We start from the raw sequence: 24,167 nt of genomic DNA on the forward strand, positions 1-24,167 counted from the left end.
GTTCCTGGGGCTCTGATACCTTTTTCTGGCCTCTGCAGGTACTAGGCACACATTTAGTATATAGACATTCGTGGAGGCAAAACACCCTTTCACATAAGTTGTTTTTTAATGAATTAAAAAGTGAGGAAGAGGGCTGGAGACATGGCTCAGCAGTTAAGAGCACTGCCTGATCTTCCAGAGGATGCAGGTTCAATTCCCAGTACTTACAACTGTCTGTAACTCCAGTTTCAGAGGATCTGGCACCCTGACACAGACATATATGCAGACAAAACATCAATGCACATTAAAATACATAAATCTTTTTAAAAAGTGAGGGAGCAAGGCACATCTAACACCAAAGATACGGAAGTGTGTAGGAGCGGGTGATGGTTATGCTTCTCTCAGAGCCTAGGCCCTGAACTGGCTGTAGGTGGGTTAGACAGACAGCCTGATCATACATGAACACCAGCTTCTCACCCTTTGAACCACCTTGGTCTGCAGCCTGGTACCTGCCAGTTCTAGAGTGTTCCTTCCTCTGGCTCAGTCTGCAGAAGTTAGGGATGGGAGTGGGAAGACTGGCTGAGGGGCTGAGCCAGGTAGGGATGAGCCCCACATTGGGGGAACCAGTGCCAGGTGCAGCCCAAGCTCCCTAAACTCCTCAGTCAGAGATGCAAGCCTTCCTGCCTTTGGGACTCTCACCATAGCCAACTTCTGCAATCGCTCACCAAGAATTCTTCCCAGTTGCCCTCTTTACTGAAGCCTCTCTGGCTCCCTTGGCTCTGTGCTTCCCTCCTCAGCTCAATAGAGCAGCAAGGAGCTCAGGAGCCGGCTGAGTGTTCCTCCCATCTCCCCATGTCACAATGTTCAGTGGGTCCTGGAGATTAGGGAACTGGAGACTCTTCCAGGGGACACAGTTTGCTGAACTCTTTTGCTACAGTTTCTTCCGCAAGAGCAATGAGGAGAGGGATGAGACCATGTGGCCTGGTTCTCCTCTCCTTGGGACTGTAGACAGCCTCAGCCTGTCTGCTGCATGGTGAGTTCCCAGAATTGATTGCACCATTTCTCCCCAAATCTTTCTTCTACTCTGTCCTGCATACAGGCTTACTTTCTTCCCAGAGAGCTGGAAACCTGAGGGCTCTTCTGATGTCCCCACAGGCCACCTGGGTCTCACCCTGGCTCCTGGCATGGACTCAAGTGCTTTGGGTATACACATTGAGACTTCTGCTTGGCTGCACAAAGCAACACCGAGAATGTCAGCAACAGAGCACGAGGCAGAAACTTATTAGCGGTGATATTTCCCCGGATTCTGGCGCTGCACTCGCTATTAGTTCTAATTCAGTGGCTCCCTCTATAAAAGCTTATTGTCCCCTAATGGGAAATCTACAAACCGAGTTTGACTTCTTTATTAAAAACCAACAAGCAGAGGATGAAAAGGAATCACCTGGCTCCTCTTACCTGCTCCTCCCTGCCCAAGCCTGAAAGCGCTCTATCACCCCTCCCCATGCCCGCCTGCGTGGGAAGACCTCCACCAATTAGTCAATGAAAGCTCTTTTTGTTATTTTTTTTCCCTAGGCAAGAGAAAATTCTTTTGGCCAAGGGAGGAGGCAGCTAAGCAGAGTGACAGCTACTTAAAAATCACCCACGTGCAAAATCAACCCGAAGGCGGTGACCTTTTCAAGTGTGCTCCTTAGACACGAGTGACTATGCTGCCCAAATGCCCTGCTTGGGAGCTGAGCGGAAGTTCTCTCAGAGCCACAGCAGCACCTGTCTTTGTTGCCGGCTGCTCCTGCTGCTAGATGGCTGGGTAGCTCAAGGGAAGGGCACACCCCCGAGGGCTCTGCTGACAACACCAGGGGAATGTGAAAATGGGGGTTCTTCTGTTCTGCTGGGACTCACTAGCTCACTGGAGAGGGTGGAGCCTGCCTTCACTCATACCCCTCCACTTCCAACACACACATGAAGTGTCTCCTGCCTGGAGACAGGGCAGGAAGGCTGCTGCCCCATCTTGCATTTGCATTGGGAAAAGGCTAGCCCATCCTTGGACTTCCTGTTTGCTCTGGTCCCCTGGAAGGGCTGAGGCAAGAAGGGAACCTGTCAGGTCTCTCTCTTCACCGAGTCACAGAGAGCAGAACATAGTCTGGATTTCAACGTCCCGAGAGCAGGGCATAGAGGGCCCCTACAGGAGCAGCAATAGCGCACCTTCAATCCCGGAAGGGGCTGACACAAGTGCAGTCTTGGCCCTAATCAGGGACACTAGGTAGGAACTGCACTTTAGTTACTTTATTTTTGGTTTCTTGAGATAGGGTATCAATCTGTAGCCTAGAATTGACTGTAGTCCAGGCTGATCTTGAACTCATGACTGTCCTCCTGCTTCAGCCCCCTAGGTTAGAGCCCTAAGAACCATACTTTATTTGATAAGATATTCCTGGCTCAGTTAATTCTGTTCACGGGGTGGGGGAGGTCTCTGAAGAGTACTGGGTTCTGTTACATGTGGGTGAGGATGTCCCAGTCTTCCCAGCCTATGACTATGGGGAGTAAAATATCCAGTTCCTCAGGTTCAATCCTAACTCTTGTCACTGAAAAGTGCAAGGAAGCAGTGGCCCTCTCTCCACTGACCTCGGCTTTCTCTGTCAAGGGTCTAGCAGAGACTAGGACATGGGAAGCCCCTGGATCCATGGTGAAGCCCTGTGAGCTTTAGTTTCCTATGGATGATGGTGCCTGCCTAGGCCAGAGTGGACCACTTCAATCTGCCTCCCTAAGTCATTGTCCTAGTGAGTGTCAAAGGTCAATTTGTCACAGCCTAGAGTGCTCTAATGGAGTCTCAGTCAATAGACTGGCTGGTGGGCTTGTCAGGGATTTCTGATGGAGAGGGCCCAGCTCACTGTAGGCAGCCCCAGTCCTAGACAGGTGGGCCTGAGCTGGCTGGGCACGAACCCTAAGTGAGCCAGAGGGCAAGCTAGCAAACAGTGTTCCACTATTGCTTCTACCTAAACTTCCTGTTTAAGTCCGTGCCCTGACTGGCTCTCAGCAATGAACTGTGACCTGGAAGTATAAGACAAATAAACCCTTTCCTCCCCAAAGAGGGTTGCTTTTGTTCAGTGTTTTATCATAGCAGCAGAATAAAACCAGGACACCTTCCCACCCTTACCCTTCCTAGTTCTCTGTCCTAAAACCTAGAAGGTGCTGCTCAGCCCCCCGCCCCACCCTCAGAGCTCTCATTTGCATAAGGGAATGCTGTTGTTGGCAGGACACATATCTGTCCTGTCATCTGTGATGATGAACAACAAGCCAGGGGCTGCCTGGGTGGTCTTAAGCCCTTCTCGTGGTAACACAAGAGGCAGGCACCATGATGATCCCCATCAGCAGATGAGAAAACCAAGGTTCAGAGTGGCAAGAAGCCCAGAGTACGCAGTTAGTGGGTAATGGAGGCAGGTTCTAAGTCACATGCCCCCAGGAGGAGCCCAGCTCCTTTTTGTTCCACATTGCTTGGGGGTAGGGCTCCAGCATCACTCCTCCTAGACTTCCCATACGTCATGTGCCACAAACGCAGACAGAATGCATAGGAGGGGGTGGGGGATGGGTAGGGCCAGGTCAAGGGGCAATGTGTGGTTCTAAGGAGGGCAGGGTTAGGGATTCTGATCAGGATGGGGATGAGTCTAGGCTGGAAGGCGTGGTTAGCGTCAGGTCATGTGACAGGGCCATTACTATTGGGGGCACATTCTGGTACTTTGGTGCTACCCTGATGGGTTAAGGCAGTAGGAGGTTGAGGGGTCAAGGTAGGCCAGTGTTTTTGGACTCCCATGAGTCTCTTCTTCTTTTCCTATGCCACTATCTGGAGCAAAGTCCTGACTCTCTGAACATCCCTGAGCTGTCCCCACTCTGTATAGACTCCTTTTCCTGCCACTCCAGCGTCCCGATCCCAATGCTCCTAGGAGCTTTCTATGGAACCACCTAGTAGGAGTCTCCTGTCCTGATGAAGACTTGTCTGCTTGGAAGCTGGTCCCAGCCTCAGGATAATTAAAGGACTGGTGTGGGGTTACCTCAGGGGCTGCTTGGTGCTGGCTGTGATAGGAAGGCCAGCTGCAAGCCTGCTCTGGGGACTTTCCTGAGCTTGTGTTCCATGCTCGACTATGTCCCAACTGACATCGAAATTTAATCCTCCAGAGCCCTGAATGCGCTAACTCCCACTGACATTCATTCACCCTCTGTTGCAAATAGGGAGGGGACGTGCCAGTATGTGCTCAGGTCCCAGGAGAAATAGACCTGTGGGTCCTGCTGTCAGGCCATGCTCTGTGCCGTCCCCCTTCCCCCCAGCGTGGCCGGGGGAGCAGCACGTGGCAAATGAGCCAGTGTGGAGATGGATTCAGGGACTGATAATTTCAGACAGGAAAGCTCTAAGGTGTGCTTGATATTCATGTCAGACAGGCAGCGGCTTGCATTTAGGTCCCTTTCTATCTTCAGAGGACCAGAGAGAGGAAGGAAAAAAAAAGAGGAGAGGTGCAAAGAGGGCCTTCATGAAATGTGGCTTCTCAGGAAGGAGTCCTTCCTCATCTCCCTCTTTCTCACCCCAGCCTTGCTTTCCAGAGGGTTTCCCAAGGCTTCACATGAAGCCAAAGCAGGGTCATTCATCTCTCACTGAGCTCCAGGGCCCTGGGTCTCTCTGGCCATGCAGGCAGGTGGTTTGGCAGCTGAAGGAATGGCACAATGTTCTGAGAGCAGGATTTGGGACAGGTTCAGTGTTAAAGCCCTTCACTGCTAGGCTGAGTTGAGGCTTCCGGTACTCTCAGAAGCATTCACCACCCATGACCCTGGAAGAGTAAGTAAGGCCAGTGACCCACATACTTACAAACACCTCAATGGTGACAGGGACGGTGCTGTAGAGAGGGGGGTTGCCAGCATCCTTGGCCATGACTGTTAGGTATATCAGCCCATTGGGTATCTGTTCGTAATCCAGTGGGCGGCTCACACTGATCACTGGAACAGCAGGAGCAAGGATCTTATAAGCAGAGTTCAGCCACCCATTTGCAGAGATTCCCTTGAGTAGAGGCAGTATGGCAAGCCTCCTGGCCCTTATACTTGGTTTAGTGACTGTCAGTGCCCGGCTCTTTGCTGAGCCCACCAACTGGCTGCTATTGTGCAACAAGGTGGCTTTGCCACCATTCCCTTGAACTCTACAGAACAACGCTGCTGGGGAAGTTTCCTCCGTCATCTCCCATTTCTTTAGATGGAGACTACACCCTCAAGAAAAGGTTGCAGCCTGAGAGGCACACAGACCTGCCCAAAGGACAGTGAGGCTCATCCAGCCTGCCTCCTCCATGTACTCTGTCACCTCAGCGTTACCTGCGTGGCTGCCTATGGGCCTAAGATTCAGAGAAAGGTCTGGCAGGTGTGAGATAGCTATTAGCCTTGGGGAGATATGACCTCTGGCTATACCCTGCTCTAGCCCCAGGGGCCCCAGCAGCTTCCAGGAAAGTGTAGGGAGCATGGGAGATGAAGGGTGGCTCCATCACTGGAGGGGATCAGGACTGTAAGAGTCCCACCAGCCCTCTCCCCAGCTGGGCCCCCGTCCTGCCCACGTAGTACCTCCATAGCCTTCGTACACGCTGATGTCAAAGTAGCTGCCGAAGGCAGATGCATTGACGATACTGTAGGTAATCTGGTTGTTGGGAGGGGAGTCTTCATCTGTTGCCTGGAAGGAACAGGGAAGACAGGGCCTTGTGAGCCCACCAAAGGCCTGGGGACAGGTGAGGGTGGTGGTGAGGCAGCCCACTCCTCTCAGTTCTTCTTTGGATGATGTAGCTCAGGTCACCTCCTGGCCCAGAATTTGAGGGACCCTCTTGTTACTCAGCAGAAACCCACTTTCTTGCTCCCAACAAAACTCTGTTCCCTCCATTTGTGAGCACAGATGTGGTCTGGGGAGCGGAGAGGCCTGTTGAAGGCCTGAAAAATGGCACTGGGCTCTCCCAGATGATACCTGGTGCACCAGCGCCCCATACTCTCTGTCCCAGACCCTAACTCCTCAGGACACACAAGCCTCCCCAGAGATAAGCCTGCTATGGTTGGCAATCTGCTTGTCCCTGAGTGTCCATGGGCTGATAGCTTGGTTCCCAGGGGCATGGTAGTAAGAGGTAGTGGAACTATGAAGGGATGGGGCCTAGTGGGAGGTGTTTTCATCACTGGAGGCTCTGCCACCAGCATTTGATGTAGTTTTGTAGGAATACTGGTTAGTTTCCTTAAGATCAAGTTACTATAGAAAAGGCGTGCCTGATCTTGAATCTGCTTTGCCTCCTATTTAGCTGTGTGAGTTTCCTCCTCTGATCCACTCATAATGCTGTCTACAACAGTGGGAAGGAGCAAAGGGGCCTTAGTCAGAAGGCAAATTGATAGACACCCCCCACTTTGTTTCATTATAAAGTATATAGCCTTAGTCATACTCAACAACAGAAAACAGACCAAGACAGGGACCCTTGGGTATCCTGCTAGTACCCTCATGCACACTGTAATTTCTTATTAGCTGCTGCTTGCAATTAGTCCATCAGCTCGTGTGTGCAGGGCCCTATGGTTCCTAGGTGCAGCAGCTTATCTAGCTTGGTGCACAGTAGGTCCCTATTAAACACACGTAACATATAGGCAAGGAGTAGGGCAGGCATTTGGAAAGCAGCCAGGGATCCTGCTTCCTTTGACTGTAGGGATGAATTAGGCTCTTTCCTGGGTGTTCCTGACTCCTGAGAGCCTTCAGGGCTTCCCAGCATGATGGATGTACCTGGGGCAGAGCCAAAGGGAAGGCAGGGTCTTTGGGAGAAACCATGCCAGGACCTTTTATGCACCTCATGTCCACCCTTCACTCTTGCCCTCATCACTACTTATTTCAGAAAAAAGACCCAAGGAGAGACCCTGGGTCCTGTCACTTCAGACATAAGGATGGTGTTAGAGATCACTGCCATGCACTAGGGACTTTCTTCAGGAAAACCTGTGAAGAACAAAGCCTCCTTTCAGGTGAGCTCTGCTTTCTACCTACAGGCTATGTCTTCCCTGCCCATCTCTCTCCCGCCTTCCCTTTTGTGGTCTTTGAGGCTACTCTATATGTGTATGTACATGCTCAAATGTGCACACATATGTCCACACCTGTGTGAGTGTGTGTGGAGGACAGAGGTTGACATCAGGTATCTTCTTGTTGCTCTTTGCCTTATCTTTTGAGAGAGGGTCTCTCTTATTAAAATTTGTCAACTGGCTACCATGGATCCTCCTGTCTCCCCTCCTCAACACTGGGAATCTAGGTGTGAATCAGGTATTACAGAGGTGTTTACAACTGAACTCAGGTCCTTATATTTGAATGGCAGGTCCTTTCTTAGTGAGCCCACTTACCAGCCCCTCTGGACGCTGCGTTGGTGGTCTTGCACAGGGACGACTACCCCATCCCTTCTATGGCCTTGTAAGGGACATGAGGATGTTTTTATGCTAAACAGCCTGACATCTGAGTTGAGGGAGACTATCTGAATATGCCCATTCTGGTTCTCTAGGGGGAGGGGGTGATGTTCAGAGGAGTATATGGGAGTTTAGCTCTTTCCCAAAAGGACTCAGAGAATGCGATAGCAAATGCAGGTCTCCCAGGCCTTACCCTGAGCCGCACCAGCTGTGTGACAGAAGGCTCATTCTCCCTCAGAGCACCCACATAGGCATCCTTCTGGAAAGTGGGCACATTGTCATTGACATCCAGAACATTGATCCGGACTCGGCCTGTGGTCTCCTCACCACCTCCATCCCGGGCAATGACAGTCAAGGTGAAACGCTGGATAAGCTCATAGTCCAGCCGGGCTATTAGCAAGATGAGCCCCGTGTCCTTGTCCAGTGAGAACCTGTGTCGGGAGGAGAGAGAGAGAGGCCAAGGCAAGCTATGGGTGAGCTCCTGCAGGGGCTGAAGACTCAGTGATGGGCCCCTTTCTGTGAGCAGGGGCTTCAGCCCAGAGGTGTACTCAGGATACAAATTTTGCCATTTGATAGCTGGAAAAAGGTGCTGGATCCTGTGTTGGAGCTGACCCTGTCAATTGCTGGAGGGACTAAGCCTTTGGGAAGAGTCTGGTAGAAGTGTTCTGGGATCATGAGTATCAGTAAGACGAACCTCAAACATCCCCTCTAAATGTGCTCTCTAGAAAGCCAAGTGAGCTTGCAGGACCAAGTATGCTCTGCCTATTTGGCAGCTCCCAGCACCCAAGCCTGCAAGATCCCTGCTTGAGGTACGGAGAAGCCCTGGATCCCAAGCGAGGAAGAGAGGAGAGAGCCAAGATGACCAGGCTCCATGACACTGGGCCCCTGAGAGCTACCCTGTGCATCAGCCACTGCTCCGCCTTCACCTAGTGCTGAGGCATCTGTCACAGAGTGCCCAGCCATGCTAGTGACACACCTAATAGAGTCACAGTTTCTTTCTGATCATTCATAGACTGTCTAGGCTGTTAATGCAAGCTAACAGCCGCACTGCCTCGTTCTAAATGTATGGGACTAGCAGAGGCAGAGAGAGAGAGAGAGAGAGAGAGAGAGAGAGGGAGAGAGAGAGAGAATGCGCACAGGCATACTTGTTTGCCTATAAGTCAGGGCTCAACTAACTTTAGCTGTCATTCCTCAGATGCCATGCCACCTATGTTGTTTTTTTTGAGACAGGGTCTCTCACTGACCTGGAGCTCACAGACTTGGCCAGGCCATTTGGCCTATGAGCCCTAGGTCATCTTCCTGTTTATCCTTACCCTGGAATTTCAAGCATGAACAATCATGCCTGGATTTTTTTTTTTAAACATGGGTTTCTAGGACCAAACTGGGGTCTTTACACTCACACGGTAAGCCTTTTTCTGACCGACCATCTCTCCAGCCCTAGGCTGCTTATTCTTAGAGGGTCCTGTCCTCTGAATTCAACCAGGTCTTTGATCATGTTAAATCAACAGGACGAGCCTCTCCTAAATTGATGACAAGAGGTGGTTCAGGGCTACTCAAGGACAATGTTGCCACTCTGTGCAGGGTAGCACAGGTATCACACCGCGAGGGAAGTAAGTAGTCCACCTAGTAGTTGCTGAATGCTGACAGCCACCTCCTGGTAGGCCACATGTCCTGGTGGTAAAGGCTACGTACAGAGGCCAGACCCTGTTGTCTACTGGCTGTGTGCAGTTTGTAAGGAATTCAGCCTCTCCAAGCTGGAGCTTGCTGTCAGATGGAAGTGATGAAAGTTCTGAGGCTGGTGCATGGTGAGTGTTTGACAAAGAGCCTGGGACACAGTCAGGCTTTGGATGTCCTCTGTGGGTGCTGGTGGCAGGAATAGCAGTGTTAGAACTTCTGAGCCTCACGGATGCCCACTTCTCCCTCCCCCCAGCTATGTCTAGAGAGATCTTGTACCAGGTTGCTTAGGAGCTTTGCCAACTGATTCCAGTGAAAGCCAGACACTAACAAGCTCGCTCTAGAGCAGTGCTTCTCATCATGTGGGTCGTGACCCCTCAGGGGATAACATATCAGATATTCACATTACAATTTATAAAAGGAGCAAAATTACAGTTACGAAGTACCAACAAAAATAATTTTATGGTTGGGGGTCACTGCAACATGAGGAACTGTATTAAAAGGGTCTCAGTATCAGAACAGTTGGTAACAATGGGTCTAGAGTTCAGTTCCTGGAGCTTCCGTGGACTCAGGGCAGTTTGCTGGACTGAGTCACCAGAGGCTGCTGCCAGGGGCCGGGACAGGAACTCACCTGTCAGGGTCATCACTGAAGAAGTAGTTGACTTCCCCGAAAGTCCCCACATCATTGTCTGTGGCCTGCAGTAGTAAAAGATGAGATTATCACTGCAGGCTAGGAAAGGGCTCCAGGCAACCTGTGTCAATCCTATATGCCTCCTGTGGCCCAACCTAATTGCCCAGAGCTCACACACAAGATGGTCAATGGTCATGGACAGCTGTCAGGGTACAATGGAGAGCATGGTCCTTCCAGAAGGCATTTGTGGTTGGGGTTATTGGCTTCTGTTTCTCCCTGGACATGGCTACAATCCACAATACAGGCTAAAGAATGCAGTCTGTACCTTGCTTCCCTGTTCTCCTCTCCTTTATTCTGTTCTGCATATTCAGCAGGTTGTCCACACAGGGTACTGTCCTAGACATGAACTCTGGCCCCTTCCTAGACTGAAGCTTTGGATCTGGCTAGCTGTGGCTTGCCCCCCAGGTGCCAGGTGGGAAAGGCCTGGGCTGACCTTGGGGCTCACTTACATCTGCTTTATTCTCAGGCTTCTCTCTAAGATCATATGTGAATAGAGACTGTGGCTAAAAATACGTTTTAATGCCTTTCTGCTCAATATTTTTTCTGAGGTTCTTTTTTAAAGCTCCCAGATTCTATGAAATCTATTAAATTCTACGTTCTTTATAATAAACCTGAATTTTCATGAGAAGCTAATGCGCATTCGGCATATCCAGTTCCGGAAGGCAGATAGATGAATAATATATTTCTATCCCAAATGAATGAAATGAAAAATATGTTTATACCCAGAGAATTAAGACCTTAGTTAACCAGAAAATGTGGCTATTCATAAAGATGCTGGTTTTGAGGGCCCTGGGCTGCCTGCTTTCAGGGCATTGCCTCCTGCATACAGTAATGGTCCTAGAGTCTCTGTGCAGACAGACCAGTGTCCTCCACCAAGACTCCAGCCAGGTTCAGAGCTGGGTTAAGCTTCTCCGTGTATGGGACTTAGCAAGTCCCCAGGGGTAGACACTGGTTCCCTAGGGGTCTCCCCTGCCTAAGCCATTCCTTGCCACAATTGCCATTACCAGTGACACAGAGGTGCTGTCCTACAACAAACCCAAATGATAGATGGAGAAACTGAGGCACCTCAAAGGTCCATAGTGCACCCAAGGCTCACAGCTTAAAACAGAACAAAGTTCACTTTGAATCACATGCCCCTGGCTTCTGAGTGGCCTTCTTTAACCCCAAGAGGAGAATTGTTCCAGAAGAAAAGGAGCCTGGGTATTCCAGGGGAGAGGCAACTACAGCTCCCCTGATGATGCCTTTGTTATCCCTTCTAGGAGTAAAAGAGAAGGGAGGACTGGAAAAAAATGCATTCCTTCCATCCCTAAGTCCCAGGGGTAAAACAGAATTCAGGGAATCACTCTCTATCACCACTGTTTTTGTGTCTGAAGAAAAACTGGTGCCATGTCATGGAGTTCTTTGGTGGAGGTCAGAGTCAGGTTGAGACGTAAGATACTGTTTGATCCCACAGGCTAGTGGCCCCTGTGGGATCAAACAGTATACCCTTCTATTTGAGAAAGGGGCTGGTGATGCTACAGAGAGGGAGCTCCATCTGCTGGGCTCTGGCTGGCATAGTGCCTGACACATAGCAGGAACAGGCATTTCCTGACTCCTAGAAATGACTGGGCAAGAAGAAAAGGAATGTGGGGAGGGAAACGTGAAGAGAAAGAAGGAGTGGTGTTTAGTCCCACACTTAGATGTAGATGGTACCCGCATAAAAGGTGGAAGAAGGAAGCTTCAGTTTTGTGTTTGCCTTCACTCTTGCTGGCAAGTTCCTCCACTTTAATGCTGCTGCTGTTGCTGCTGGTGGCTCTTCACTGATATCAGAACTCAGAATCTTTTGGAAACACCAGCAACTCTCTAGGAATCCCCTAGACCTTCAGTGCTAGGTTGGAACTGCTGAGGTACCCGGCCTTGAAGACTGAGCAGCTGCTGGATTCTCCATGTACAACAGCCACTGTTGGACTACCCAGACCCTGTCATGTAAGCCAGTCTAATAAACTGGCCTTTAACATAGTCAGCACTGTTCTGTTCCCCCGACCAAAATCAGAAACATTTGAAAAGCAAGGGATGGGAGAGGAGCCACCCAGGGAGGAGCAGGGCAAAAGTGATTCAGCAGCCACATGTATGGCCTTGCCTTGGGAGAAGTTCCCAGGTAGCTCTGGGGACTGGTGTCTCACTTCTGGGAACCCTACTGAATTCCACGTGGACTGTTGAGACAGGAAGTCTGCTAAGCTTCCCTAGTCCAGTTCCTTCATTCTATAGTTTAAGCCTACAACAGCTGAGGCCCAGGGGAGTCCACTTGGCCTGGAGGTGAGCAGAGACCATTTTAATGTATCCACTGACCCTTTTCCCCAAGGCCCACCCTCCTTCCCTGGATAGGCTGGACTCAGTACAGCTTTCAAAGAGCATGACTGGTCCCTAGGGTCCTCTCACTGCCTGCTCAGGCCACCAAAGCTGATGAGGAAATACTTGTGAGCCATTTAATGACTGTGTGAAATGTATAATCCCAGTACCACGGTTGGCTTTTATTTTTCCACTGCACGAAGCCAAGGTGCGGTCAAGAACTCTGTGCCTTATCAGATGGGGGGCACTAGCCCCTCCAGCTTGTGCAGCCACTTTCAGCTCCAGCTGGACCACAGACAGCTTGTAGGACAGAGCAGCCTGGGCTACTCTATGCCAAGCTTAGGGCCTTTCTCTGGCCTGTCTCACCTGCTCCTGCCCTCCTTGAACCCAGCCTTGGTTAATGCTTTAACCTACAACCCCTTTAGCTTAGGCGAGGCTGGGGATAAGCTGACAGATGTCCTTGAAGCCTAGGGGACCTGGAGAGGTATTTTGTATCTGTCTATAACTACATCTGTGCCCATCTGCATGGTGAGAATAATAAAGGAGTCTGTGTGTGTGTGTCTGTGAGTATGTGTATATGTACATGTGTATGTGTATACATACATGTATGTATATATGTGTACTTATTTGTATGTATGTGTGTGATTGTATATAAGTGTGTATGTGTCTATGTGCCTGTGTGTATATGTGTGTATATATATGTGGGTGTGTTTGTGTATATTTGTATATATGTATACATGTGCACATATATGCACACATGTGACTGTGTGTATCGTGTATATGTGTGCATATGTAGGAGTGTGTATGTGTGTGCATATATATGTGTATATATATGTATATATATGTGTTTGTGTATATGTGTATACGTATGTGTATACATACATAAATATGCATTTGTGTGGATGTGTCTGTGAATTACATGCTCATGCATATCTGCGTGTCTCTCTCTATATGCTTGTGTGTATGTGTATGTATGTATTTGTGAAGTATGTACGGATGCCTGTGTGTGTGTCTGTGTGTCTGTATATATGTATTTGTCTGTTTGTAGGTATGCATACTTGGAATGTGTACACAGACATGTCTGTGTGTGGAGACTGGATGTCAATTTCGGGCATTTCTCTGCAGGAGCCATCCACTTTACCTGACACCTGGGGCTTGCTGATCAGGTGAGGCTCTCTAGCTAGTGGGCCCAGTGATGCATCCTTCTGTCTCTGCCTTCCAGCACTGGGATTACAGGCTGGTGCCACTACACTCAGCTCCTTATGGGGGCTCTGGGGGTCAAGCTCAGATCCCCATGCTTGTGCACAGCATTTGGCTGGCTGAGCCAGCCTCGCAGCCCCATAAGTCTCTCCAACAGTGTCTATACCCCTGCCACATAGGTACTTATAACCCACCCCTATCAGGACTTCAATATGAACTGTCCCCACGTGCTCATGCATTGAAGGCTTGATCCCCACCTAGGATGCTATGTGGGTGGTTGGAGAAGCTTTGAGATCTGTAGCCTAGATGGAGGAAGTAGGTCAGTGGGGGAGGGTCCTTGGAGTATATTGCACCTGGCCCTTTCTTGTCATGTTCTTGTGTGTATTCAAGAACAGAAGGGCAGCATCCATCACACATTCCTGTCACCATGATGTTCTTCTGAAGGGCATGAGACCAAATGACCACGGGCTGAACACTCTGAAGCTGTGAGCTGAAATAGATCAGCCCTCCCTTAACTTGTTCTGTCAGGCGATTTGGTTTCTGTTATGGAAAAGCAACTTTTTTCCAGTGAGGAAATAGGACTTCCACAATGCTTAGTTACCCGTCTTCACACTTCCATTTAAACCCACTTGGTGCCTGGAGGGACATAGGACCTGAGTGCTACCCTCAGCTGAACATCCAGTGCCCGACTGCCCATCTGCGGTATGCAGTTCCTGTGCAGCTGGGCAGCTGCTGCTCTGGCTCCATCCTTCCCAGCTCTGTCTGCTCGAGCGACCAGCAACCCATCTCCTTCCCCAGACTTTCTCACAGCAGCTACCTGAAGTCCATTGCCAGATCAAGTGACAGACAGAGCATGACTCATAAGGACATGGTCAAAGGCCTGTGGAGAGAGAATAAAATTCCCCTGCAGACACGAATTCCCCTGCCCTGCCACAGCCTAGAAAAGAGCACATGGGTGACCTGCGGGAGACCCTTGGGCCCTCAGGGTCAGGCAGGTAGCTGTAGGGGTAGTGGAGAGGTGGCCCAGTGGGCCAAGCTGGTGTCTCAGATTGGACCGGGCTACCCAGGAACTCTGGCTTCCAGCTGACCACCTCCCAGTGCTCCACTCCCCCTTCTGGTACTTGTGAGGAGACCTCCACACCACCTTGTCTCCCCTTGGTGCTGGGTTGACACTCACATATGTTCGTATACTAGTACATTTCACTAGCAGTCAAGATTCTTGGTGGGCTCCAGGGGCAAGACATAAAATCTGATGGCCAAAGTGACTATCCTGTACAGGGACTAGAGAGATGGCTCAGCATTTAAGAACATTAGCAAGTACTTCAGGAAGCTTGCTGCTGGGCAACCAGCATGGCTCCACTGGCGGCTCACTGCTTGCTGCCTTGTGTATTGATGGACCAGAAATCCAATATGCTGGCCCTTTGGCAAAATGTTTGGCTTCACTCCATTGGCAAAGTTCCATGGCTCATCCAAAGGATGAGTATGGTTTCCAAGCACCTATGTCAACTTACAGTGATTTATAACCCCAGGTCCAAGGAGCCCGATGCCATCTTCTAGTCTCTGTAGACACCTGCACACACATACACACACACCACACATACACACACACACACCACCCATACACACACACATACCACACATACACACACACACATACACACACACACCACACATACACACACACACCACACACCACACACACCACACATACACAACACACCACACACACACACACACCACATACACACACACACATACACACACACCACACATACACACACACACACACCACACACATACACACACACACAAACACACAAATATACAAATAAAAATCTTTTTTAAAATGACTGTTCTCTGCTAAAAAAATCTTCAATAGTTCCTTGTTACTTGATGAACTAATCCAGAACAATATCTTGATGTCAAGGCTAGCCACAGCCCAGTTGGCCTTCACTCCTGTAGCTGTATCGTGTCTGATGCATCCCCAAACTCTCTCTTCACGCATTACTCCATCTCTTCATTTAAAACTCTCACCTACCCATTAAGACCCACCCAGAATACCCCTTCCCTTAGAGAGGTCCCTGAACATTCACTAGTCTTGGCCAGGAGTCCTTGGTTACATCTCTCTTAGAATGCATGGTATAATCAGGGGTCCTAAAAATCCCTCATGTGCCCATACTTCTCTCCTGCTGAAGGAGAAGCTCAGTTCCAACTAGCTGCTGCCTGTGGCCATGAGCAGGTGCTCCTGTGGCCAGTGAGGAACCATGCAGATTGGTCAGGGGCAACCCGGGGTTCATGAAGCACCCCAAATTCTGACTACTTCTAAGGGCCCATGAGTCACAGCCTGGAGGCTGAGTGACTTTCTGGGGGGCTGTAGGTAGGGCCCGGTAGACAGAGGGGCAGATGGAGATTGGCCGGCCTACCTGGAGGCAAAGTGTCAAGTCCTCTTTGAAAGGGGACTGACTTACGACTGCAATAGGGAGCTATCTGGCTGAGGAAAAACTAGCTAGATAGTGAACACAGATAGAGCTGCAAGGAGATATAGCAGAGGAGAGCTCTAGGTAGGAGGGCGGCCTGGCGAGGATCTGAACTGCAGGAGGTTCTGTAGTAAGGCGCCTGGTATCTGAGGACAGCTACTGGACTCAGGACATCTTTAACTCCTCCTCTGAGGGGAGATTAGGAAGAATAAAGGTGGGTCAGAATCACCTGACTCCATGGCCAGCTCATGCCCCCTTGATCAGCTCCTGTTCCCATGGTCAGCAGCTTGTCCTTGTGGTTAGCACTTGCCCTGGATTTAGGACCTGCCCCGTGGTCGGCTCTTGTGTCCATGGTCAGCACCCGCCCCTGTGGTCAGCTCCTGCCCTACATGCATTCCCTATGGGGATAGAGTTATGCTAGGCCGGGGGGGGGGGGGGGTGAAGAGCTCTTGGTTTCTGAGGCATCTCTTTAACCTTGCCCTGCGCTGCTTTCCTGGAAGAGTGCATTCCGCATTTGAGCTTCGTGATTGTGGCCATGGTGCTTATTTTCATGATGGACAATGCCAGCACAAGTGTAATTTTCTGCTGCAGTTGAAAAGGAAAAAAATTACACACGGAGAGAAAATTCCAAAGGTTAAGACAAGGTGAGTGGGGAGCCTAGGGAAGGAGGGGGATGGTCCCCAGACTGGCCAGAAATGCATCTCCGCTCAGTATGTTGATGGGAGGGTGGTACAACTTGCTTTTTGCTTTGAGCATTTCACTAGAGAGCAAAGACTTTACAAATATTTTCTATGCTTTCATTCCATCTTTCCAATAGCTCTGTGGGACCCCATTCTACAGATAAAGAAGGAACCTGGGGCTCGGTGAGGTCAGTTAGCTTGCCCAAGGTCACACAGCCACAGTGCTGGGATATGAAGTGGGCTTGAGTGTGTAACCTCACTCCTGCAAACAGAGGGAGGAGATATGGGTGTTTCTGGTCTTAGAGGGACCAGGTGGTCTATACAGCAGGCTTCTCCTCCTGTCTCAGCAACTCTGCCCGGCTTTGGTGTTCCCCCAGCCTTGACTGAGGGGGCAGCTTGTGTAGCAAGGGTTTGGCTCTTTAAGATGCAGCCCCTCAGTCAGGGCCCTGGAATCCCTCAAGAGGTGCCTTTCAACTGACTTCCGAAGATGGTCTCCAGCTCTGCATAAGCTTGAGTAAGGTCTGTATTTGTGTCTTAGGCCCAACCTGAAGGCAGCAGGTATTGTGAATCTATCCTGACATCTCTGCTGAGGGTTGGGGCATCCTGGTACTCTCTGACCTACCCACCCGCCAGTATGCAGACCTGCCTGTGCCTGTGGGTCTAGAACTCACATCAAGCCCGGTATCTAAGAGGGATTCCGAGGGACTCCCATGCCAAAAAGGAGCAGGTCCTCTCACGTGCTCCCTGGAAGCGCCCTTTTACCAGCTAGTCTTCGAGATGAACATTTTCACACCCTTCTGCTAGTCTGCTCTGCAGCAAGTATCCTACCCTAGGATCCCCACCTTGCCAGCACCCTCTCCTCACACATCCCCACACAGCTGTCCTTGTATCTCCCTGTGGCTCTTTATTGGCCTTGTTAATGTTAATCTGCTATTGCTGAGCCATAGACCCCACTGACTCCCACTTGCTCTCACCAGCCCTAGATGGCCATACTCTGGACCTTCTTCTAAACGCAGCCCCACCCTTCCTGGATGTTACACTCTCATATCTGACTCTTTTCTTGCTGGCACAGGCCTCTCATCTGTACCCAAGCCAACACCTCAGCCCCTTTAGGTTAGCCTCAAAGCTGTCCCTCACTATTCCTTCTCCCTTTCTGCATCTCCCTAAGTCTTTATACATACACCCCTTCTTTCTCCCCCTCTCTCTGGGTCTCAAATAGACCTACTTCCCAGTAGCCTGACTTTCCCTTGTATCTATTTCCAGAAATACCTTTCTTTATTTCCTTTCTTTTCTTCCTTTCTTTCTTTCCTTTCTTTCCTTCTTTCTTTCTTTCTTTCTTCTTTCTTTCTTTCTTTCTTTCTTTCTTTCTTTCTTTCTTTCTTTCTTTCTTTCTTTCTTTTTTCCTCTTTGTTTCTTTATCTCTCTTTCTTTTTATTTTTTTTTTTAATTTTTTTTTGCTCTGGCACAGGCAGACAGAGAACTCCCAGGTTACTAATACAGAACCACACAGATTAAACATGCACACACTCCTCTTTAGTCTCAAGTGTTCCCCTCCCTGCCTCTCCCAGCAACCTGGATATTTCTCCCAGCATGCCTATAGGCGCGCGCACGCGCGCACACACACACACACACACACACACACACACACACAGTCATTCCTCACCCAACACCTGCACTCTAGTCACGTGTGCATGTCCAGACTCCTTGAACGTGTGTACAGGGGCTTCATCTCTGAAGCCCAGCAGGCCCAGCTGCCAGGCTACCTTGCAGGCAGCATTGGGTCCCTGCAACTTAGCAGGCGTCGTGCGCAGTTCTGCTCTCATGCACAGATCTGCAGAGAAGGGCACCAGGCACAATTTGTTCAGGAAACAATAGCAATGTTTGACATGTCATGAGGATTGATGGAGCAGAAATTTACATGGCAGAATGCATTTTTAAACAGCTCCACTGAGCCCTCGTGCTGCACAGTAATACTTTTCACATTCATCATCACCTAGGCCCTTGGAGCAGCTCTTCAAACCAAGTGAGAATGGCAGGGCTCTGCCGAGAAATTCAGGGTGTAGGACTAGAAATGCTGGCATAGGTGGGAGGAAGATCTACTGGAGGAACCTGAGAGTATAGAGCCCTCTATGTACCACACTCCCTCCCACCAAAGAAGCAAATAACCATCCTAGGTAGAAGGTTATAGCCAGGAGACACCCAGGCTCTCCATGCTTCTGTGGCAGTGCATAGTATATTGGGGAATTTATTATTCAACTCAAATGATGTGGGGTTGAGGATATGGCCATAAGGCCACGGCCATGTGGTGGGCAGAGGTCAAGTATGGCAGGATGCTGCAGCCTCCCTGTGTGCCTCTCAGTGGTGGCCATATTTCATGGAAGAAGAGCTAATGATGGTGACTTTGAGGAAAATGTTAGGAGTCTGAGTGATCAAACAGTGGGTGGCCTAGAGAGTTAGAACTAGAAGGTGACCAGAGGTCACAGAGAAAATGACACAGGCTCTACACAAAGGGGAAAGAGACATACATACTTAAGAAAGCCTCTGGTGCCTAGTCTGGGCCTTCTGATCTGTAGGGGGTTTGGAGCAAGGCATGCTACTGAGGAGGCTGGAGCCGGAAGCCCAGAATCCACCAGTGGAAAACAGGAAAGGGAGTGCCTGAGTGATGGGAGCTCCAGATAAAGTGGGAAAGGCTTTCTGTACCTTGTGTTGGAGCAACAGCTACTGCACTGTCACCAACGCCCATGTCAGACATTATGACCCTGCCACTGAACGCTCCAGGGCTTTTGCACCTCTCTTATCTAGACTTCCTAGAGCTGCTATCAACGAAATCTGTGCTCCAGTAAATTTGCTGTCCCTGCTAAGCTTTCCACTGTCTGAGGGTGAGGAAAATGCTTGTCCCTGGTGAGTTCAAGACAAGACTGGCACGAAGGTTACTGACAGGGATTTTTGGCTAAGCACAGTGATGAAGATACCACTTCAGGGTGGTACAATCTGTGACCAGCTATGGATCTGAGCATTACCTGGGCTAGGGTCTGTGTGCTGCCCAGGCATCCCTGATCCATCTTTCCATTTCTGTGTTGCCTCCTACCCAGCCCCTGTGACCTCTTCTTGTCACTCAGTGGGGCTTGGTCCTGGATTATGAACCCAGGACTGGCAACATTCTCTGTTAGGAGGGCTCTTTCCATGCCTCCTCACCATTTGTAAACTGTTTCCTTTTGTCAGGTTTACTTTGGCTGCCTGGGAGAGCACAGGTTCCTAGGACACAAGGAAGGCGAAAGAGGCTAGTGTGGTGCAGGCTGGGTGGGCTGAATTCAAGGGAGTCAACAGCATGCTGTGGGAAGAGCGTGGTTTGACTTGCTGGTACATGTTCTGAGCCTTCCTAGTTCCCTTAGAGCCACATAGAACCCACGAAGCACCTGTCCCTTGAGGCCGCGACAAACTCACTTGGAAAGAAAAGTGATTATAGGTAGTGACTTGGGAGATCCTACTCAGCAGACAAACCTGAAGCCTCAGGTGCTGAGGAGATGGTTTTCTCAGGAGGAAAGATTGACAGTGGAAGGGTGAGCCAAGAGAAAAAAAGGGAGAGGGGAGAGGGAGAAGGATGGAGACATCCTAGGAATATAGGAAAAGGAAGGTGAGAAGGAGGAAACCCACTATAACATCCACCCTGAGCCTCAGTTTTCTTATCTATGAAAAGGGGACAATAGCGTTGCCATCACACGAGGCTGTGAAGGGTTGATGAAAACAATTCATGAAGGGTGTTTTCTGCTGTGTCTGACACACAGAAACTATGCTCCAAGTGGAGCTGGCCTTCTTTTTTTTTTTTTTTTTTTTTTTTTTTAAGCGTAGTCTCCTGTATCCCAGGCTGTCTTCAGACTTGCTATGTAGCCAAGAGTGACCTTGAACTTCTGATCCTTCTGCCTGTACCCCTTGGTGTTGGGATTACAGGTCATGCACAGAAACATCTGGTGTATGTAATGACGGAAACTGGACCCAGGGCTTTGTGCATGCTAGGCAAGCACTCCATCAAGCTTCATCCTTACCCCTCCCTATCCCAGTTCTAAGCACATTTTCTGCAGTTCCCTGCACACAAGCATCCTCAGCCCAGCCTCCCCGATTCCCAGGCTGCACAGTCAAGATGAAGGTGGTGCCCACCCTGCTGGATTATCAAGATGTCATTCCCACATGCAGGAAGGGCGGCTGGCAGTATTCTTGAGGCATTGTTCCTACCTGTCCATTGCATGTACAGTGCTGGTTCCTGGGTACCAGGGTTACTTGCCTTATTTCCCTTTATTTTAAAATCTGGAAATAAAAATTGATGGGGAGCAAATTGCTCTAGCCAGCAGCTCTGAACTTAAAGGAGTTGTCATGGGGAAGCAATTATGCCGTGTCAAAGGCTGTCAGGGGGGACAGGAGCAGAGTATGCCAACTGCCTGGAGGTCCCCAGGGACTCTTGTTCAGCGGTAGGGGTGGGGCGACTTAAAGGTAGAGGGATAGCCAAGTATGTGGGCCCAGCAGGACCCACGTCTGCAATAACTTGATATCTACCTTGATGAGAAGCAGTAAGGTAAGGAGGGGTCCCAGGTGAAAACTTCTGCTGGTGTCGACGGCCAGAACAGCACTCCCCACCCCCGTTCTGAGAAATGCACACTTTGACCTCCTGCTAACATGTCCCTCACTTTATGGATAAGGCAAGCAAGGCTCAGAGAGGTTAAGCAAGGCACTGGCATCTTAGAGTGTTGCCGGCCGAGATTCTCTTATGGAGCGGCCAAAAGGCATGTGGCCTGTATAAAGAATTGTACCTTTTGTGGATGTGTGTGTTAAGAAAGAAACTAGGTTTGCTGAGTGTATTACAAGACGGAGTGGGCTGCCAGTAACAAAGAGACGGCCTATAGCCTCGTCCGCTTTCTGTGTCGCACGTGCGTGTGTGCATGTGCGCACTTGAGCATCCATGTGCGTGTGTGTGCTCACGTGTAGAGGATAGAGGGCAGCCTTGAGTGTTGTTATTCAGGAGCATCTCCCACCCTTTCTCTTTGACACAAGGATTCTCACTGGGACTTGCCAGATTGACCCTCTCCACCACCCTACATCACTAGGGTTGCAGGTGTGTGTCCCCTACCTGGCTTTTGTGGGGATACAAGGGTCGTCAACTCAGGCCCTCATGTTTGCAAGGCAAGTACTTGGCATTTTCCAAACCTTCTACTTTTAAAAACATTCTCAGTGATTATAGTTTTAAGCAATAGATGGTTGACTGTTTATGCATTAGGCACACTCAAGTGAGTCTGTTTTTCATTTTCTCCCCATTATCATGTCTGTTTTTCAGGTTAGTCACTAAGGCCCAGGGAGACAAAGTGACTTGGTAAAGTCAGTGGACTGCAGTGGCAGAGCCAGAATTTGAACTTGGGTCCATTAGAGGTTCTGTCTTAAACTGGCTATGTGGTTCAGAGAAGTCACTCCCTGTCCTGTGCCTCAGTTTGCCTCACCAGGGGACCCAGTCTGGGATGCCCATGGTTGTGGTCTTGCTGCCCTGGCAAGTGAACCTTCCCAGTTCCGTGTGAACCTGCATGGTCATCTGAGCACCAACCACACAGGACAAGCAAGGAAGCTGGGAAGAGCCAGAAGCAGCTTGGACTCTACCATGCATCTCCTACCACTGGGAGCATGGCAGGTGAACAGTCCCACCATGGCTGAGGTTAGGAGTCCAAGGGTGGCAAGAGCAAACAGTGGTGAGATGAGGTCCTCAGGAATGAGTGAACCCTGATGGGTGGGGAAGGCATTTCAGGGTGGTTGCAGTGAGCCCAGCTGAAGAGGCCATGGTCCCGGGATAGAGATGCAAGATGAGGTTGGAGAGAGGTGGATGGGGAAGGTGGGTGTGGGGCATGGGGGAAGATAGGAAAAGCCCACTGTGGAAGAACTACTAGGTTGCATGGCCAGCCCCTATGTCCTCAGCACAATATCTTACCCAGTTGTCCCTTTTGTTATATAAGTCACATTTGCGAGTGGTGGCCCCTGAAGGCATGTCCATATCATAACCTCAAAGGTATGTGGCCTTGGAAAAATGGCTTTGGCCAGTGTAAGTAAGTTAAGGTTGAGATCATAGCAGATTATCTGTCTGGGCTTTAAGTGCAACAGCAGTGTCCTTGCAAGGTACACTTGGAGGAGCCAAGAAGGGCTTATGCAGTTAGAGGCAGAATTGTGCGGCTCTAGGGGTTAGAAGAGTCTCCTCCCAGGAGCCCTCTGCAAAGCTTGCCCTGCTACCCCTGTACTTTGACAGGAGCTAAGAAATAGGCCAGCTAGTTCCTGATACCTGCCTGCTGAAGGCCACAGATGAGGCTGCAATCGCATGGAGACGGAGTTGGGAGCCAGAGCCAGCCAGATGGAGCCAGTGGCCAAACAGTTCTTCTAGGGACCCAACACCAGATACAAACTCTCTGAGACAAGACCCCATCCTCAGGGTGACTCGGGACCTCTCAGTGAGTCTCCATGTCCCCAGACAGGAGGCAGCTGTCCTGCTAAGGGGCAGCTCCAGGACACCTTCCTTCCTATCACATCACTGACATCACTACCACAGTTTTTGAGAACCAGCACTCATGCTAAATAGCTGGGTCACGAGCATAGCATCCAAGAAGTATACTCATGGGCCCTTCCCATGTGTCTGTGACATCCCAATGGCATTCGAAGCCATAGAGCTACTAACAATGGCTCTGAGCTCATATGTGGACCCTAGGCACTACTTTATCAGAGGACCTGTCTACCTCTTCCTGTAGGCTTTTGCTTAAAGGAATTGCAAGAATGACAAGGGAAGTCTCCTCTTCAGAAGCTCCTCTCACTTTCTATGGACCAGCACTCTAGTCTCCTGGTCCCTGAGCTGGAGTGGAGCTGGGCTTCCATGCCCAAATCTCCCAGCTAGATTGTGCTTGTACACCAAAAGTGCTAGTGGATGCCACCTCCCCAGCAAGCCACGTACCCCCACAGTTGTCAGGGTGGCTTCTGGGGAAGGTTGGTCTAGGACAGAGGCCTCAGGTTGGATGGGGATATGGCAGCATGCTTGCTGCTTTCACAGGTAGAAGTGGCTCAGTGTTCTACAATCAGAAGCCAGACCAAGAGCTGAGCCCTGATTTGTCGCTTTTACATATACATGGAAAAGGAAGAAGAGCGGGAGGAGGAAGAAAAGGAGGAGGGGAGAAGAGGAGAGCCCCGTCTCACCCCTTCCATAGACTTTCTTCTCTTATGCCCTTAGGTTTGACAAAAATGCAATTGAGTGACTTTTTTTCCCCCAATCATATCTGATCACAAGCAAAGCAAACTGGGCACAGAAAGCCATTTTCCTGGGAACATGGGAGGGGGACTGGCTGGGGAGAGAGAGACATCTGCAATCAGAAGGACTTTGGGCCTCTCTACAGCTGTTATCAAGCTGGGATTATGGGTACAGGAGAGGTGTGGGGACAGACACACATCTGAAGCTTAGTTAAGAGGGACTGCATGTGCCCAGGAGATGGGATAGAAGACAAAAGACAGTCCAATCAACCCCCTGGAGGAGTAGCCTACCCCGTGCTACTGCTAGCTCCCTGAATCATCCACCCTCTGCCCCACCTCTGCAGGCTATACCGGTGACAGACAGCTTTTAGACCAGTGGAAAGGTACAGAGGGGTATCTGGACAGTGGAGGAAGGGAACCGATCACCAGAGACATGCCCTCTCTCCAAGGTGATTT

General features: G+C 50.1%; 1 protein-coding gene across 1 annotated transcript in view; it reads right to left on the minus strand.

The window, feature by feature from the left end:
• The window catches only part of Cdh23 (cadherin related 23), a 349,868-nt gene that overhangs the window by 106,876 nt on the left and 218,825 nt on the right, over positions 1–24,167 (minus strand). The window contains exons 15-18 of the mRNA XM_055598837.1: positions 9,710–9,774; positions 7,598–7,835; positions 5,563–5,668; positions 4,826–4,953 (exon numbers count right to left, since the gene is read on the minus strand). Coding sequence (XP_055454812.1) covers positions 4,826–4,953; positions 5,563–5,668; positions 7,598–7,835; positions 9,710–9,774 — 537 coding nt within the window. The remainder of the gene's footprint in view (positions 1–4,825; positions 4,954–5,562; positions 5,669–7,597; positions 7,836–9,709; positions 9,775–24,167) is intronic.

The sequence above is a fragment of the Psammomys obesus genome, unplaced genomic scaffold (genome assembly GCF_907164565.1).
Source record: "Psammomys obesus unplaced genomic scaffold, mPsaObe1.curated_primary_1811, whole genome shotgun sequence".
NCBI lineage: Eukaryota > Metazoa > Chordata > Mammalia > Rodentia > Muridae > Psammomys > Psammomys obesus.